The sequence below is a fragment of the Mirounga leonina genome, unplaced genomic scaffold (assembly GCF_011800145.1).
Source record: "Mirounga leonina isolate KUSES-001 unplaced genomic scaffold, KU_Mleo_1.0 Mir_127, whole genome shotgun sequence".
NCBI classification, from domain to species: Eukaryota; Metazoa; Chordata; class Mammalia; order Carnivora; family Phocidae; genus Mirounga; species Mirounga leonina.
In genome coordinates, this window is record NW_023270316.1 from 59,289,765 (window position 1) to 59,309,415 (window position 19,651).

At 37.8% G+C, this 19,651-nt stretch overlaps 2 protein-coding genes across 4 annotated transcripts in view; one reads left to right on the top strand and one right to left on the bottom strand.

The window, feature by feature from the left end:
• Positions 1–264: 264 nt before the first annotated feature.
• Positions 265–19,651, bottom strand: part of LOC118009458 (translation initiation factor IF-2-like) — a 36,967-nt gene continuing 17,580 nt past the window's right edge. The window contains exon 4 of the mRNA XM_035003446.1: positions 265–6,081. Coding sequence (XP_034859337.1) covers positions 4,934–6,081 — 1,148 coding nt within the window. The 3' untranslated portion in view covers positions 265–4,933. The remainder of the gene's footprint in view (positions 6,082–19,651) is intronic.
• On the top strand, positions 5,692–18,126 carry TRIM13 (tripartite motif containing 13). 3 transcript variants are annotated; one of them, XM_035003447.1, is made up of 3 exons: positions 5,692–5,785; positions 6,355–6,463; positions 16,526–18,126. In XM_035003447.1, exon 3 carries the CDS (start codon positions 16,532–16,534, stop codon positions 17,753–17,755), a length of 1,224 nt encoding a protein of 407 aa, XP_034859338.1. In that variant the 5' UTR covers positions 5,692–5,785; positions 6,355–6,463; positions 16,526–16,531; the 3' UTR covers positions 17,756–18,126. The 3 variants fall into 3 exon arrangements, with proteins under 3 accessions (XP_034859338.1, XP_034859341.1, XP_034859340.1); XM_035003450.1 differs by lacking the exon at positions 5,692–5,785 and adding an exon at positions 6,066–6,241; XM_035003449.1 differs by lacking the exon at positions 5,692–5,785 and having other exon boundaries at positions 6,066–6,463.

Genomic DNA, 19,651 nt, shown 5'->3' on the forward strand with positions numbered 1-19,651 from the left:
CTGAAGCTAGAAGGAGCTCAAGCCTTGGGCAACACGAGGGCTAACTCAACTGCCTACAGAGAAGAAAGGCTATGGGAGAGGAAGAAGCATGCCTCTGCTGAAGTATTTAAATTCCAACAGTTTTCATCATCTAAAAATGGTATGACGGGGCCGGGGGAGGGGGGGAGGAGTGGGGGGACCCTGGTTGGCTCAGTTGGTAGAGCGTGTGACTCTTGATCGTGGGGTTGTAAGTTTGAGCCCCACGCAGGGTGTAGAGATTACTTAAAAATAAAATCTTTAAAAAAGAGATAAAAATAAATGGTATGACTACAGGCTATCAGTTTGTGATCCCTGCTTTACAGGGAATGTGAGATCACTGAACAGTGACTGAAGTCCTGAAAGTGTCCTGAAATGGCGGCGTGTCCAAAGAATTCCAGAATTTGAGAAGAGGATGACCCAGAAAGTGTTCCTGAGTTGGGAAAAGAAAAGCCAGGAGTGAGCAAGACCTTACTAAAGGCCAGGAAAAGAAGGCCTTTTAAGGAGGATGTAGTGAGTGCTGCTAAGAGATCAAGGAAAATGAGGAACTGAAATAGTGACCTCCACAAGATGCCTAAACTGTGCTGATATTGTATAATAAGTCTCATGCATCTTCTGAATTGTCTGTGTCTTTTGCCTGACCGGGAGGGGGTGTGGCTGAGTTAGATCCAGCACAAGCTCCTAGAGACCTGGCTTCATTCCAGCAACAATCAGCATGGCATAATAAACAAGACCACTATAAGAGAAACACATTTTTGACGAGGTATTTATTAACACATGCTTTAATATCAGAGAGACTCAAGTAGGCTCACATCAAAAACCATGAAGCATGTATTTCTTGTGCAATGCTGTTAAGATAAGTATCTAATAAATTTTGGTCTTCAGAACCAAAGCTCTATGAAATGTACTATTGCCTTTATTTAACATAGACTATTGAAGGTACAGGAATCTACCAGCTACTGAAAACTGCAGAACCCTACCCCTGGTGTATCTTTATTTGTGGAAGATAAATTCTAAAAAATGTGCCATAGAACAGGATGAAAGTCATTTTCTAAGTTGAAATTATAAAACTTTATTATCAAAACTGACATTTTTCAAGATAAAAACAGAGCACATTAATGATTAATGAACTCAACAGAAAGATTCCAAAATAAAGTTTCTACCAATTTAATTCTCTTAAACAACTGTAAATATATAGTATATATAGCTTTACCTGAATTAAAAATTCTCAAGTCCCTCACAAAGTTACTCATCATCAAGAATAAAATTCTACGTATATAGGGAATTAAATTCAGAAAAAATTTAGTTAACATATTGAATGTAATTAAACATTGTTAAAATATCAAAACAGAGCAGTACATTTCAGAGTATATATGTGTAGTGATTTTTAAGGCTCTAGTGAGACATACTCTAAAATGTAGCTAAGCAATGTATTAATAATGTATTAGTCACACAATGTAGTTAAGATCATTATAGAAAAATAAATTATATATGTGATATATAAATCTATATACATAAATACATATAATTTCCTCTTATTGGATTTTAGGAAAATATGTGTCATAGTTAATTCTTTCTATGTTGTATTTTATTTACAAGTTAGGAACTTAATAAATAATTATTTGGTATTAAATGGTTCAGTAAGACTTACCCATATATGCTGTACTTTTATATACATTATTGCATTTTTAAAAATCTATAATTTTCAACAACGAACCTCAGAAGTAAATATAAAGGAAATTTCTTCTCCCTTAAATCTCAGATCCTGTAATCAGATTAATCTTCTTAAAATTATTTCCTCTTACTAGTGCCACATAAATTATTCAGTGGCTCCCATTTTCTACAGAATGAAGTTCAACTCTTTATTCTGACATTCAAAATATTCCATGCTTTGGCCTCAAACTTTATTTTCAAACCAGGCCATGCTCTTCACTGACTCAGTATCAGCAAAGCTCATTCCAACCCTGAGCTGTGTTCCTCACTTCCAATGCTCCCCTTTCTCATCTTCAAATCCTATGGCTTTATTTATTTATTTATTTATTTATTTAGTAGACTCCACACTCAGTGTGGGGCTTGAACTCCCAACCCTGAGATCAAGAGTCCCATGCTCTACTGACTGAGCCAGCCAGGTGCCCCAAACCCTATGATCTTTAAATGTTCCATTTGACTCCCACCTCCCCTGTGTAAATTTCCCTAATGTTTCTGATGCCTTCCTCTAATCTGGTCTTTAACACTCATGTTGGCTTTTAAATAACCACGCTCATGTACTGTTACCAAACTAGTTTCTGTTTTTAAGACTTGTCTCTTCAACTAAATGGGAAATTCCTTGATTAGTGCCTTTGGTGCCTAGGACAATCCTGAGTATATAATTATAAACACATGCTAATATCATCTTAATCACCTCTGACATTTTACTTTATTCTTACAATTTTTCTTTCCAACTACAGAAACAGCACAACTAAAGGCCAAGTTTACTGTTGCTGTAGTGTCTCTCATTCTCTCCAGAAGCCAACTGACTTTGCTCTTTGCTCCCATTATTAATGCATGAACTTTACTGTGCAACTAAAATACATGGAATCTGGAATTTTCTTCAAACCAGGGGCTAATACCTTTAATTTCATCAAGTCTTAGGTAAGTTTCTGTCTTTTTTGATAAATGTATATTTACAGATAGATTTTTTCCTTTTAATGGAATATTTTGGAGGTTCAATCAATTTCTCTGAAATTATAGAGCTTTAAAATAACTGCAGGTTTCCTTCCATTGAGTATGATTTTTTTCCTTTTTTCTCTCCTTTTCCTAACTGAGCAAAGGGAAGGGGGTATAGAAGTGGTAGGATATATGCTTTTTAAAAAAAGGCCACCCCGGGCTGGGTATAGAAAAGCATAAATTATGGTCCTAGCTTCCTCTACTGCTTAGGCAGCTTTGCTCTGCTTAAGACTGTTAGGCTTGAGGTTCAAATCTACAAATCCAAGGCAGCTGTAATCCCAAACCAGCATGGTTCTCTTCCTCCATATAACTGTAGCACCCATTTATTAATCACCTCCTATATGTCAGATACAGTATTGGTTGCTTTATATATCATCTAATTATCATAATCAAGTGAATCATGATTCCCATTTTACAGAAGACAAAAGCCTTACAGAGGCTTAGAGATGTTAAGTAATTTGAACAACTAGTAAGTAGCACAGCTAGAGTTTGGATGTAGAACTGATTCTAAAGCCTCTGCTCTTTTCACTACACCTTGCAATGTCAGTGCCTTGTATTGCCAGGAATTCTGTTTCGGGAATGTTGGGGCTTGTACTGATAACCTTGGCAGCTATTGGGAAGGACAGAATAATAATAAAATGTTTTAGTGTGTTTGAGGAGGCTCACCAACAGTCCTCTCCTGCACACACTTACTCCAGTCTTCGTTTATTGGTGTTCCCCACTCTGACAATTTACATTACAGTTTACACCAAATTTGGCACTGTCCCTTTTGTTATGGAACATATGATCACATGTCTTGGTAGGTGGAAGGAGAGCTGGCAGTTTTTACCTTTGTCAAGGTTCAAGACAAGAACAACAGTATGAAATCAACACAATAAGAATATATATACATATATTTCATATGTGTATTAGAAATTCTCCCTGTAGTAATAGATCACAAAGACAAACTTAAATAAGACTATATAGTCTTGTTCTGACATATGAATTCCAACCTTCAGCTGTTAGTTTACTTATTTGAAGTACAGTCAATAGAAGGAAATTCCAGTGTGACAAGAATTTTGACAATCCCTCAGTATTATCTCTAATGGGATCTAGTTACATTGTGATTTTCCAGGAAGGATGTAGCTGTGTATGTATGTTTTAATCTGGCAGTTACTCTTATTCTAGTCATGCTGTATGTGTCAATTCCCATTGCTGTTTTATTAGGACCATGGGAGGAGAGAGGCTATTCTTCCCTATTTTTCTATACTTGAGAGTTTACCGCATAATGTTCTCTTAGTAATTTAAGAGTCTAAAGATTTCTATGCTGATTTAACCAATATTTTACATTTAGTTGGGCAGAAGTTTATTAATAAGTATTTGCCACCAAACAGATCTAACTGTATAAATATGTATTATATAATTACATTAAGGATAATTTGTGTTTGAGTCAATAACCTTTCATTCTTGTATCATTTTAATATTAGGTATTTAAAATGCTTTTATAAATCAGATTTTTTTGGTGTGTTTAAAAAAATAACACTAATTTAGTAGGAGACTAGGGTGCAGTTTTCAATGGCATTGACAGTTATGGTGCTATAGAAAGAAACTATACCTGGAATCTAACTTTATAGAGTCTTGGCTCTGCCTCTTGATTTTTATCTTGGAGAAATCACTTCATCCACTTACTCATCTACAGGATAAGAATAATAATTTCCATCCCCCAATGTTTTTTATGAAAACTATATGGCATATAGGAGCTGTTCTACAGAGGCAAAATGGGGTTTAAGGGACAGGGGCATGGCAAGGAACTAGACATCTCAGAAGGGAGCAGAGAGGGGCTCTTTATGGAGTTTGAACTAAGCATTATTAGTCACAGAGCCCAAGTACTATGTATGGTAGGCCTAGAATACCTCTCCCTGAAATTCTACTTCCAAAGACCAGACTTCCCTACTGGGGGTGAACTCAACCCCGGGGCATATTTTGTGATTTTTGTCCTTGTTGCCCTTCCCCCCAGGACTGTAAATTTTGGAGAAGCCATTCCTTCACCTTTGTATCCTTCTGGGAACCAAACCGATCATTAGTATATGTGCTTAATGTGTTTGATATTAGACAAAGTCCCTATACAGAATAGGGAATCAGGTTAGCAATTGAATAACCATTAGCAGCATTTAAGTTAAAGCCAATTTTAAGTTCTTCCTTCTCGCCAAAGGAAAGAACAGTGGTGTTTTTCCTAAAAGAAAATCTTAAATTGAATTGGGTCGCTAGTGTTCAGCCTAAAGCCTAAAAAGAAATAGGTGCAAGGTTGGGGAGGACGATAATTAACCATATTTTGGTTGTGCTCTGGCTCGGGAGGAGCCCTGGCGCTCGTCCCAACAGGAATGCCCGTCCCACCCAACCCGAGTTGTGGGGTGCAAGGCAGACGGTTGTCTCCGTCCCTCCAAGCCACTGTGGCTGGGTTTCTGGTCTTGAGAGATGCAGATGAAGTGGTGTGAAGGGTTGGGCTTTTTTTTTTGTTCCTAAAAATGCAACGAACAAAAAAAAAAGTACAACAATCCAAACCCAACCATCTTGTTGCGCGCCAGCTTTCTTCCCGGATGGCTCCACCGGGGACGGCGCCGCCTCCTGTCGCCCGCGCTCCGTCAGGCCCGGCCCACGCGTCTGAGCGAGCCGTCAGCCCGCCAGCGCCCAGGCTCCGCCGACCCCGGGCACCGCGCTCCGCGCCGCGCGCAGCCCCTCGGGAAGGCAGGGAAGCGAGCAGCCCGGGACCCTCCCCTCCTCCAGGCGCACCGCGGGCGGTGGCAATTACTGGTGGCGGTTGTTGACACCGGAAGGACTCCCGCCTCACCTCACCCACAGCCCCCCACCCCCACCCAGGGACAGGCGAGACTCGGGAGACGGAACAAAGGCGAAGCCCGGCCGAGGGGGCGGACCGAGGTGCCGGGCGAGGAGGGCGCTGGGGCGGGGCACGGCTGGCGCCGCGAGTCCATTTTGCCGCCGTGCCCAGCCGGTAGCGCGCGGTCCGCCGGCTGGAGGACAGGCGGCCGCGCGGCTCCAGGTGGGGCCCCTCCCGCGGCCCCCCGAGGTCCGAGATAAGTACCCGGCGGGTCCCTCTCAGGGTGGGGGGTGTGATCCTTGGGCCTGCTGCGAGGGTGGGGACTTGCCCTGGCAGGACAGCGACCTGCGTGGGCGGGGGTTTGGCGGAGAGCTCAGTTTGAGCTCCACAGCTGCACAGCGGAAACCAGCTGGGCGCTGGAGCGGGGCGTGGGTTGGAGCGGCGAGCAGGGGGCGTCAGCTGGGCCCGTGCAGCGTGTCTGTGTTCCAGAAAACCTGCTCCGCTACGGAGTATGCCCGGCTTCACTGCCAGCGCCTCGGTATCGCCTAGGAAAGAAAAGGCGACCATGAATCACAAGTCGGAGCGCTCAGCGCTTTCTGGCACTGAACCTGGGGAGGTGCCTGGCGCCGGGGGAGGGCGCCCCAACCGGGAAGCTCCTTAGTACTGCACAAAGATCTTCGGTCACGCTGCTGGCTTTTTCACCAGGTCCTAGCACGCTGGCTTTATTTGTGGGGGACGACTGAAAAAATTAAGGGTCAAGACTAAGGATCCTGTGCAAATAAATGCATAATACTCTCTTCTTTGTTCTTTCTTTGCAGTAGCCTCGTTTGATTGTCAATCACAAAGTGAGAAAAAAAACAAAAACCTGATTGCTTTGTCCTGGGAAATAGTAACCCTGACGAATACACCTGCCCGCAGGGGACAGAGGTAAATTACAATACTTCTCCCTACAGTAAGAAACCAAAAAAGCACCCAGGTTTTTTTTCTAGGCCCAGAATCATGCAGAATTGAACTAGGTGTAGAATGTGTTCCCATCCTCATGGGCGGTCTCTGTTCTTTTCATATTTTTTCAAAACTCAGAAGAATAGATTCAGTATTTGGAAAATCTTTATGTAGCAATTATTCGACATGTATTGCAGTCCACAGATTTATAATGAAAAGGAAAAGAGAGGCCTTAGTAGCATTTCTTTTTTTTAAGATTTTTTTTTTCCTTCTCCCGTACCGTGCTGCTAGGACTTGTACAAATACTGAGTTTTCTAACTCTAGAGACTTTTATACAATCGGTATTTTAAAAGCAGAATTTCATTTACATAGCCACTCCTTCTGGTAGAACTTGATGGAGCTGTTGATTAACTGCTTATACTTCTGTCTTCTATAATGAGAAGGTACATTTCTTCAGGCTCTCCTTTTCTTAAAAATACCATTCTTTTTTTGCACTAGCTGAGATACTAAGCCTCCCTGGTAAGTCCTTCCATAACACCAGGTTACTCTTTCCATTCTATACAGTTATGACTGGCTGGTTACCTGGTCTTACTTGTACCACAGCTACTGTTCAGATATGCCTGTTTCCATGAAAGTGCTTTGTACCTGCTATCCTATATAATGCTTTACCTTTTCATGAAATTGTAGTTCAAGAGAGTCCGGCTCTCTTTCAGGACCTTTCTTGGTTAATAGACTCATGCTCTAAAATAACACTTTAAATGTGAATTTACATTTTGTGTATTTGTACCCAACTGTAATTAATCCACCTTACATTTATATAGTTTAGCAGTTTACAAAACTGGCACTCATTACTTAATATTCCCAGAAACATGATGAGGTAGATAATGTAAAAATCCTCATTCTATGAAGGTTAAAACTCCTGCTTGAAGTTAGGTATTCAGAGACAGGTTCAGTGCTCTGTTTCCTCTACTAGAGAGCCTGGTATAGCCTAATTTGTAAAAATCATAAAATTTTAGAAGGGATTTAGAGAGCCATGACTAAACTTTTCCATTTTATGAATGAGAACACTGAATTCTTGATCCACTTTCTGGATAGTGCTAAAAGTCTAAGAATTGGGGAACTCAGGTCCTAAGCCTAGCTTGCTGTGTATAATTGGGAAAGCTCCATTTTTGGAGTTGGGGGGGGCTCAGTTTTTTCAATTATAAAGTTAGGTGTTTTCTAGATGGTCTCTAAGATACTTTTAGACCGAGTGCTTCTCTTTTTTAATTTTTTAAATTTTATTTTATCATGTTATGTTAGTCACCATACATTACATCTTTAGTTTTTGATGTAGTGTTCCATGATTCCTTGTTTGCATATAACACCCAGTGCTCCATTCAATACATGCCCTCCTTTATACCCATCAACGGGCTAACCCATCCCCCCACCTCACCCCCCAAAACCCTCTGTTTCTCAGAGTCCATAGCCTCTCATGGTTCTTCTCCCCCTCCGATTCCCCCCCCTTCGTTTTTCCCTTCCTACTGTCTTCTTTTTTTTTAAACATATAATGTATTATTTGTTTCAGAGGTACATAGACCTAGTACTTCTTTTTATTCCTACTCCAAAACTTTTATTACCATATATTCCCTTACATGTATTGGTAATCCTAAACACACATTAACTGCCTTAAACTGTTTTATATTTTAAATTTGGGTAGGTATGGTAAAAATGTATGCCTTATTCTTGGTGTTTTACTAAACTATAAAAGTATGGTTCTATTGTAAGATCAGGAACTGCATGGAGAAGTGGGGCACTCATACATCATTGGTTAGAGTTCATAAATTGGTATACCCCTTCTAGAGGGAAACCTGACAATCTTTTCAAGGTCTTTAGAAGTGTTTCTACTCATTGACACACCTAACAATACACTTAACAGGAATCATCTAAGGAAATAATCAGAGCTGTGGACCAAGACTTTTCTACAAGATGTTCATTTAAATGTTATAATCCAAAAAGACATATAGCCAATAAGAGCATATCCGTAAGATGGACTATCACATTTTAGAAGAATATATAATAATAGGGGAAGTACATGTGATAAATTAAGTGAAAAATGGTGGATACAAAATTGTGTGAAGCTACCAGTTTTGTTAAAATAGGTATGTGCACAAACACAACACACACAAGATTGGAAGAGATAAAACAAAACAGTAATAATGGTTATTCCTTGCTGATGTGATTATGGGTGATTTTTCCCCTGTACTTTCTGAATTTTCTATACTCACAAATTACTTTTATAGTTGGTTGCTTGGATAACCTCTCTAACTTCAGTATGGTGTCAACTTTCTATGTCCTTTTTTTATAAGGCATTTATCATACCTTTTAGAGGAACAATATCTTTGTAAATGTGCTGTATTTCGGAATTTAGGGCAGGAATTGACTTTTGGCTTATATTTCATCTTTTTAAATATCATTAGGTCATTGGATTATTCATTCTTATTATTTATTAAAGACACTGCCATCTTCATTACCTTGGCCTTGAACTCTGGATTCTAGAATGGTACTGATGAATAGAGTGCTATGCCCACTTCTCATAACAATTAACCCAAATACAGGCGTCCTCTGACATAAAGAATAGTTTCATTCCCATTAAGCCTTCAATAAAGCAATTTCCTGTAAACTTCAAAAAAAAATCATTTCCGGGGCGCCTGGGTGGCTCAGTCGTTAAGTGTCTGCCTCTGGCTCAGGTCTTGATCCCAGGGTCCTGGGATCGAGCCCCGCATCGGGCTCCCTGCTCGGCGGGGAGTCTGCTTCTCCCTCTCCCACTCCCCCTGCTTGTGTTCCTGCTCTTGCTATCTCTCTCTGTCAAATAAATAAAATCTTATTTAAAAAATAAAATAAAAAATCATTTCCATTGTATATGGAGACATATTACTAAGGAAAGGTTGAACTGAAAATTTTTGAAATTCTTATCCCCTACCTGCCTGTTCACCTTATCTTTCTTTCCCTTTAAATTCTTGTTTAAATTCTTGTCTTTCGTGTGGCATTAGTACCACAAGTATATTCTACGGCAGTAGCCAGGTTCCCCATTATAACTCCATGAGGAGCTTTTTTATTCCCCCCTGCATATTTGCGGTATTGAATATGAGCGAGGAGTGCCCACATAGTATATATAATATAGCCAACCCAAAAATTGCTTAAAGTTTAGCATAATTGGCTTTCTACTTGATGTATCTTGTAGCTCACGTTTACTTTAGAATAAGATGTATACATAATTCTACACTGAGCAAAAGGACCTTTGTTATACTAATTATATTTCCAATAGGCATCTCAGAAGTAAGTTATTAGTTGATATGTAGTACTTATCATTTACAAAGTGCCTATTTTCCCTTCTACAGTATTATATGTGACATATGTAACCTCACTTATCTAGATAAATCCAGCTAGCTACCCACCAAATGCTAGACTTTGACAGTACTTTCTGAAAGCTGGCATTAACCTGAAATACAGATTTAGATGATGATGGAAACTTTTTAATAGATACCAGCCAATAGTTATTGCCAAATTTATGGTTGTAAAAGAAGACAAATTGTTTTAGGGGTAAAAATTTTCCAGCTTCATGAAACCCACTTACATTTATTTGGGAGAAAAGAGACCAGACATTTCTGGTTTGACCTTTCCAGAAGTCATTAGTTCCAACTTAACTAAATTGGAACTCTTAACAGGTAAAGATAAATATCTGAATCTGGTTGGTACCAGAGTAGGAGAATAATTTAGTCTATACGTATGTTTTCCTCAAACTCAGACTCATTCAAATAGATTTCATCTGGGTGGGAGAGAATAGGCTTCAATACTGTTTGGAAATCACAGACTTCTGTGGGGGTTTTTTTGTTGCTAAATTAAAAAAAATTTTTTTAAGTAATCTCTACATCCAACATGGGGCTTGAACTTATGACCCTGAGATCAAGAGTTGCATGCTCTACTGACTGAGCCAGCCAGTCATCCTCCCACAGATTTCTTGATAGCTGTACAGAAGTGGGATAGTGGGATATCTGATCGAGCTGGTATCCTAAAACCCTATTGATATAATGCTGTTACAGAGTAATAGCTGGGGTAATTATCAAGAGACACAAGGAAAAGATAAAAGGGAAACAAAGATAAGGTGAACAGGCAGGTAGGGGATAAGGAAAGAATAGGAGGAAATCAAAAGATTGTACACCTTGACATGGGGAGTATGATGAGTTAAGAGAATAAACAAAGGAAAGAGGCAAGACAAACTAGTGGTTCAGAAAAGAGAATGAAGAAAAGGAAAAAAACCTGTTTTTTTGAGTGGTCTGGACTAACTAGTAAGGGTAATGACCTGGCTTTTACGTTTCTGAAAATGTTACCATAGTCCAAAACCTCTGTGAAATTGCTGAATAGGTGGGTCTCCCAAGCTGATGGATCTTTTTTCTAGCTTTATTTTGTCCTACTAATCAGGAATCCTACTAGAAATATCCTGGGGTAAATTCTAACTACTAATTCTAGGATAATGCCAGAAAACAGAAGTTTCTTATTGTCTTACGTTGACACATAAGTAACTTTTATATTGTGTTTGCAGGAGCCACGTAACAATGACACAAGCTATTTTAGACACTATATATATCTTCCATAGTCCTTTTGTGAGATTCTTAAACTCACTTTATCCTGTTTTGATCACATAAGTTATGAAACAGTCTCTAAAAGCCATAATAAAGTATAACAACACATTGATAAGGAGCACTTAAAACAAATATTTTGTAAATAATTTTCATATATTATGACTTTCAAAACAGTTGTATAACGAGGAGAGAAACTGCAATATGTACATGTGGTTTGTCAAAGGCTACTGTCTAAGAACCAAACAAGAACAAACCAAACAGGCCTCCTCACAGGCCTGGATCCAGAGATTCTCAGTAATAACATTTTTTATTTTATAAAAGATAAAACAATACTGTAGCAGATCAAGCTCTTGTAAAGCTTATCTTACCTAGCTAATGCTTCTGAAGTTTTGCTTTTTAAGCTCAATTTCTTATAATTGGTCTCCCTTTTTAGTTTTTTCCTTAATTTTTTATTGTGAAAATTTTCAAATATACAGAAAATTTGAAAAGTACTACAATAAATATCCTTACATCCTCTACCTAGATTCAGTAACTTGACCCTAAGTTTCAAGAAAGCATTACTAGTGGATCTCATACTAGCAGAATACAGTATACTACTTGAAAATAAGATTAACTAATGTGCTGAGAGGAAGTGCTTAAAAAAAAAAAAGCGATTCCTTTTATTCCAAGCATTGTTTCAGGAAAGATTGGTGGCTCCCAGTTTAATAGAGGCTTGCATAATTTAGCTTTGTCTGTGAGGTGTGTTTCAGTATTTGCTATGTAGTTTCTTATTAGGTATTACTTTGGAATTCCTGAACCCAAAGATGACTCAAAGCAGGATGGAAATTTGATTTAAATCCTCAAGATACAAAGTATTATTAACTTTTCTTTTTGTTCTTTAATGGGATTTGGAAGGAAATCATGGGTAGTATCTTGAACAGCTTTATATTCCTACCAATTAAATTCAAAGCCTTAATAGGAAAGTTTCTTTGAATAGTTTTTTTTATTAAAATTAACTTTTAAGAGTAAATAAATGAGCACCTTTTGCATTATAATCATTTTGAGTTGATCATTTAAAAACAAGGGACTTCTAGGAGAGAGAAGTCTAATACACATATGTAGGTTTTGCTTTTTATTTTAAGACTACTTTCCTTTGTAAGTATTGACTTTTCCATTGTCTACCTTGAGTGTAGATATCATGAATATTTGCCTAAAAATAAATCTGTGGTGGTGTTATACAACTATGCATTTGTCAAAACTCACAGAACTGTATACCAAAAAGAATGAATTTTATTGTATGTAAATTAAAAGTATATTTAAAAACACACATGGCAGGAAAATGAGGTTGAAAATGAGAGGTGGTAGATAATTAGATATATATTTGCTACTTTGTTGGTATAAAACTTGGGAAATTTCTAATTAGTGGGTAAAAGAGATTTTTGTCCTTCAAAATTTAGACTTTCTTGGTTTTCAGAAACACATTCAAAGGAAAAAAAACAAATCTTGGAAATGTGTTTGCTATTGTACACTGAATTTGACAGTGCTTAAGTTGAAATTTTATTGGAGAGCAATAATTTTGTTCATATAAAGTTTCTAAACTTCTATATTGGTAAAGAAGATTAGCTGTAGAAAAGAGGGGATATGTACTTTAGTTCCTACAAACGAGTATGTTTTATTGACTTCTCCAGATTTTTACGTGTTAGCCACATTTTAAGAAAAGGATCTGTAAGTTCCTTTACTGCAAAGTATACTCTTCACTTAGTGAGCCTAACAACATTATTAATTATCTATTTTCCTTTAAAACTTTTGAGGCAACAAACTTTGTATGGTTTTTTGGATTCAGCTGTCTCAGTTTTCTCTAAAAGTCGGCTGTGGAAGTGGTCACATTAATTTGGTCATAGAGAAAGTTTTGAGTATAAAGAGAAGAAAAGAAAATGTTTAGCTTTTTAAAGTGAACAGAAATAAGAATCTTTAAATTATAAACCAAAATTTGTAAGCCGCATCACTAAAAATGGAACTGGATCCACCATAATTTTGATGCAAATTTTTATTTTTTAAAAGATTTGAGAGAGAGAGAGAAAGAGCGCCGGGGGAGGGGCAGAGGAGCAGAGGAAGAGGGAGACAAGCAGACTGCCTGCTGAGAAAGGAGCCTCACACGGGGCTTGATCCCAGGACCCTGAGATTATGATCTGAGCCAAAATCAAGAGTCAGTCGCTTAACCAACTGAACCACCCAGGTGCCCCTTGATGCAAATTTTTAAAAAGGGACTTTCTAAATAGTTTTTTCCTTTTTTCCTCTGGTTTATTTTCAGAGCTATAGGGTGATTCATGGTTTTGGGATGACTGTTTACTACTAAATTTTCTCATGTATGTCATATTCCTATTTATTTTTTTAATACTTGATTGCCTTAAAATTCTTTTTGGCCCCTATTGCAGTATCTTTTTCAGTTTTCCTTTGCCTTGGGTGCCCATTTTTTCCCTCTGCATTCCAACCACTTGGTATTCTTTGTTTTTCCTCTTATTTATTTAATATGCTTGGATAAGATTCTCTGGAAATATTAACCTTGCAAGAATGAGTAAATTAGTTTACTTTATTGAATGTTGCCCTCTATTACTTTCCTGTTTCTACTACTTTCTCCAAAATCTAGTTTTAGCATAGAGTTCTTAGGTGAAAGAGGACAAAGGGCAGTGGAGATGATAAAATATAAAACAGGACTAAGGTAGGAGGATCATCAAAAGTTTTCTTTTCTCTGTTCTAGAGTCAGAATTTTTTTTTTTAAGATTTTATTTATTTATTTAACAGAGAGAGCAAGCACAAGCAGGGGGAGCAGCAGAGGGAGAGGGAGAAGCAGACTCTCCACTGAGCAGGGAGCCCGATGCAGGGCTCGATCCCAGAACCCTGGGATCATCACCTGAGCTGAAGGCAGACACTTAACTGACTGACCCATCTAGGTTCCCCTAGAGGCAGAATGTTTTACAGCTCCTTCATAACTTCTCTCAGGGAGCACACTAACCCCAGTCTTTATAGCCATTCTCCTCCCATTGCCTTTAAAAGGTTTTATGATTTCTTATATCACAAAAGATTGTTCAGAAAAATCAGCTCATCACATATTTTTGCCTTTTGACATTAAATTTGACAGAATAATCTTTGCTTTAATTCTGCATATAATTTTATTATAATTTATTATACCTTATCCCTCACAACTAAATGTAAAGCCATAAACTAATTAGCCTTGCAAACTCAGCTAATCTTTTAAATACTATTTATCTTCTAGATTATAGCTCTAATTGTGACTCTTAAAATTAGTGCTAAAATTTACTTATTTTTGATTATAAGATGGCCTGTAGATTATTAGACCCTATTTTATTTATTAGTTTGGTGGTAATGTGACGTAGTTTGTCCCTCAGTAAGCTGAATGAGGACATAGTTAGCACTATATTTGGATTTAAAACTTTAGGGATAGAAGTTTTAAAATGTACATTTTAAAATAATAAACTTGAACTGAGAAATGGTATTCTCTAGATCAGGAATCTCAGTTTTTTTTTTTGTCTCAGGATGACTTTACACTCTTAAAAACCGAGGATCCCAAAAGTTTTTGTTTACATATGTACTGTATATAGATATTTATTGTATTGAAAATTAAAACAGAAAATTTAAGATCTTCATTTAAAATAACGATAAACCTATTACATGTTAACATTTGTGAAAAATAACATTTTCAAAACAGTTGTGGGAAGAGTGGCATTGCTTTACATATTTATAGGTCTCTTTAATGAATTGCTATTAATAGATTATAACGAGTCTTTTATCTGTCCCTGCATTACACCTGTTAAAATAAGTAATTTTGGTTGAAATATAGAAAGATCATATTTGGCCTTGCACAGATATATAGTTGGTGAAGGGAGGAATATTTTAATAGCCTTTTCTGATAATTGTGGATCTTCTTTGATACTATACCAAAACTCAACAAGTGGTAGTTTCTTAAAAGTTGCAATATGGAATCTGAAATCATATTATAAATGTGTTGGTCTTTTGATCTTTTGCCCAAGCATGATTTATAACATGCATTGGTGATTTGAACCAATTAGTTCATTGTGTTATGCAGATCTCCAAATGTTAACATTTTATTATACAATAATCTCCCCCCTAAAAAAGTAAAAGCCCACATTTGTTAAAATTACCACTTATTTCATTAGAAAATAATTAATGGGAAGTTATCAAGCACTTAAGTGGCAAAAATGTTTTCCAAAATTCTAATTTTCACTCAAAAACTTTTACCATTTGTTTTCCTTGAAGTGAAGAGCTATTTTGTTCATTTTTGAGAAGATGCCTGCTTTACCTAAGTCTAAATAGCCAGTTTGTCATTCATTCTTTAAATAAAAATTGTGTTCCATAAAAAAAAGCAGCTGGTTCAGATTGTGACTCAATCATGTAAGTGCTTTTTCTCCAGACAATATCTGTTGGGTGCAGCAGACAAAATGTTAAAAAGGCATGTACACACTGATCAAGATTTAATAAAATGAATAATTTTTGCTGCTTCATAAAGAACATTCTTAAATGAAACTGGCTACCCCCACCGGTACTGTGGGTATGTGGTAATGAAGAATACAATAAATTGTAATACAGTTTGGTGCTGCCTTTTGCCTTGTTTCATTCCTGCTAAGGCTTCAGCAGTGTCTACTCACCATTGCTTTTACAGTGCAATCGTCAACGTGGTGCCAAAAGTAAATACCATCTTAGTATTATTGTGAAAAAAGTATTGACCTTCACAAATGACTTGAAAGAGTCTTAGAAACACCAGATTTCAGCCCACATTTTGAGAATTGATGCACACTAGACAGACAGTTGTGGTGGTTTAAAAGAAAACTTCATTTAATTCTCTGAAGAATGAATTGCAACTCATGTTTTTACTTACGATTTCAATAATTGTAATCTTGCCTCTGAAATAGAAAAATTTGCCAATTTTTAATAAAAGCCTGCACAAGATGCATGCTTGAATTTATATTTCTGTGCTTCTTTCTTTTAAATAGCATACCATTTTATAATTGTGGGCCCAGACTAAAGAGCTCATTCTATTCAAACACTGAGTAGCTTTGTTTCTGACAGCTAGCAGTCAGCTTTCTGTTTTAAAACAATCAGTTGGGTCCTGCTGGCTCAACTTGCAGTTGTCCTAGACCTAACCCTATCTCAGCCAAAGACTGTTGCTGGAAAGCCCACACAAAGGCCTTGTGTAAGGGAGTCCTGCTAATAAGGAGTGTGTTCTAGTCCCAGCAGATTAAATCTGCTTTGGTGTGCATTCCCTTCCCAAATTTCTCACTCATTTCCTTTGTTTGCCTGGCTATTTCAGTGAGAGATCATTTTTAATGCCTCTGAAGATAGTTTCTTCTGATTATTACGTAGTCTGAGTGGAGGGGATTACTGGAGTAAAATGTTCCTTTCTCTATGGTAGGATGTGATGGAGCTGCTTGAAGAAGATCTCACGTGCCCAATTTGTTGCAGTCTGTTCGATGATCCGCGAGTTTTGCCTTGCTCACACAACTTTTGCAAAAAATGCTTAGAAGGGATCTTAGAGGGGACTGTGCGGAATTCCTTGTGGAGATCCTCTCCATTCAAGTGCCCTACATGCCGTAAGGAAACTTCAGCTACTGGAGTCAATAGCCTGCAGGTTAATTACTCCCTGAAGGGTATTGTAGAAAAGTATAACAAGATCAAAATCTCTCCCAAAATGCCGGTGTGCAAAGGACACTTGGGGCAGCCTCTCAACATTTTCTGCCTGACTGATATGCAACTGATTTGTGGGATCTGTGCTACTCGTGGTGACCACACCAAGCATGTCTTCTGTTCTATTGAAGATGCCTATGCTCAGGAAAGAGATGCCTTTGAGTCCCTCTTCCAGAGCTTTGAGACCTGGCGTCGGGGAGATGCTCTTTCTCGCTTGGATACCTTGGAAACTAGCAAAAGGAAATCTCTACAGTTACTGACTAAAGATTCAGATAAAGTAAAGGAGTTTTTTGAGAAGTTACAACATACATTAGATCAAAAAAAGAATGAAATCCTGTCTGACTTTGAGACCATGAAACTTGCAGTTATGCAAGCCTATGACCCAGAGATCAACAAACTCAACACCATCTTGCAGGAACAACGAATGGCCTTTAACATTGCTGAGGCTTTCAAAGACGTGTCAGAACCCATCATATTTCTGCAACAGATGCAGGAGTTCAGGGAGAAAATAAAAGTAATCAAGGAAACTCCTTTACCTCCCTCCAATTTGCCCACAAGCCCTTTAATGAAGAACTTTGATACCAGCCAGTGGGAAGACATAAAACTAGTAGATGTGGATAAACTTTCTTTGCCTCAAGACACTGGCATATTCATTAGCAAGATTCCCTGGAGCTTTTATCAGTTATTTGTGGTAGTCATTCTGCTTAGCTTTCTTATTTTCTTTGGTCCCACTATATTCCTAGAAGGGTCTTTATTTGATGAATTCACAAGTTGGAAAGACCATCTCTCAAACTTCAGTTCCTATCTGACTAAATCAGCTGATTTTGTAGAACAGTCAATGTTTTACTGGGAACAGGTGATGGATGGGTTTTACATTTTCAGTGAAAGATTTAAGAATTTTACTTTGGTGGTGCTGAACAATGTGGCAGAATTTGTGTGCAAATATAAACTATTATAAAATCTGTTGCAAGTGTATAGTTCTCTGTCTTTTGTTAGAAATTTGTTAAAGAGCTGAGTGGTAGTTCAGATTTGGTCAAGATTTCAGTCAGGTATCTTCCTACAAAAGTATTCCTTTCAAAAATAATGTCCTATACATGTTGTTCAAATTAGGTAGCATAAAGATAAATGTGAGATTTAATACTAAGTCCTGAACCCTCCTTCCTTTTTAAATAGTGCTTTTGTAAAACGCCTCCTACCCCCAATATTGGTTGTGTTCATGCTGTGGAAAAGAGGTGAAAGAAGAGCACATGATCTAATATTATGTAAATGAGGTAGTGTAACAGTGATTGTTCATTTAAGCATGTAATAAAGCCTACTCTTGTAAAGCAACTTTTTTGGAGACTGGACATTCTTTTAAAAAAGAAGATATGGGTGGATTGGACTTCAAATTTTTCTAGATTTGGATTTCTAAATTTTATTTTTTTGCTAAAATGTAAATCTTAGGTAAACAAAAAGTGGCATTTTTCTTGCAATAAGTTTACATTTTTAGGAGGGTGGAGATTTCAGCTTGCCTTTTTCTCCTTCAGTTTTGTAAATTTATCACCAAAGGAATTCAAAGGAAATGTTAGGGGGCTGTGCAAGCAAAGGCGTAGGTAAAAAAAAAAAAAAAAAAGTCTAACACATGGCAAGGACAGGAAATGGGAAAGCCTTCTTTTTATTGGCAGCTAAGCGTTGTGTTGTTCCAAAGTATCATGGCAACTGTACAACCAAACCATCCACTGCTTAACATCTTTTTAAAGAGTAGTAAGATTACTTTGACAATAGATGGAACAGTCTTTCAGCTATTATAAAGTGCAAAGTAATCAGCTAAAAACTAATGATTTGTTAACTAGAATTTAAATAAAAATTTTTAAAACAGCAGTACATACATACATACTACTGGGGGAAAAATAAAACACTAATGCTCACATAAGATAAAGATACCTGCCTCCTACAGATTTTTTTTTTTTTTAAAAGAACTAGGTAGGTTTTTAAAATTCATTTGAGAGCGATAGAGCAAGAGCAAGGAGGAGAGTCAGAGGGAGAAGCAGGCTCCCCACTGAGCAGGGAGCCCGATGTGGGGCTCGATCCCAGAACCCTGGGATCATGACCTGAGCCGAAAGCAGACACTTAATGGACTGAGCCACCCAGGTGCCCCCTACCTCCCACAGATTAAAAATACTTGCTTAGAATCCAGATGAAAACAAGAAGTGATCTCATGTTAGAACTGCTCTCTAGTCCCTTATTTCTGTCATGGAACAAGACATTCCTTGGAAAGCCCAGAGTGTCTTTACCCTGCCCTTTAATTTGGTTGAGAGGAAGCAACTAAATTTAAAGAACGGAAGAATCCAGCTATGGGAATAAGAGTCAAATTAAGCTGCTAGCTGAGGTAATGGCTGCCTCATCCATAACTGACAATTCATGATTTAGCCACTAAATTGCTAAAGGGTTCATAAATTATGATAATGTTCCTCTGTAAATCTTAACTTCTGCCATGACAACTCATTGTAGATAGGTCCGGGGAAAGGGGAATGCTTTTCTGCTCCCACTATTTTTTTTTAAAGATTTTTAAAATCTTTTTTAAAATCTTTAAATCTTTTTTTAAAGATTATTTATTTGAGAAAGAGGGAGCAAGAGAGAAAGAGCATGAGCAGGGGGAGGGGCAGAGAGAGAAGGAGACACAGACTCCCCACTGAGCAGACAGCCCAGTGTGGGGCTTGATCCCAGGACCCCTGGATCATGACCTGAGCTGAAGGCAGACGCTTAACCGACTGAGCCACCCAGGCACCCCTTCCAGTACTTTTTTTAAAATAGAGATTTATGGGGGTGCCTGGGTGGCTCAGATGGTTAAGCGTCTGCCTTCAGCTCAGGTCAT

Coding starts and splice junctions, on each gene's coding strand:
- TRIM13 (XM_035003447.1), top strand. CDS start 16,532: ATGGAGCTGCTTGAAGAAGATCTCACGTGCCCAATTTGTTGCAGTCTG.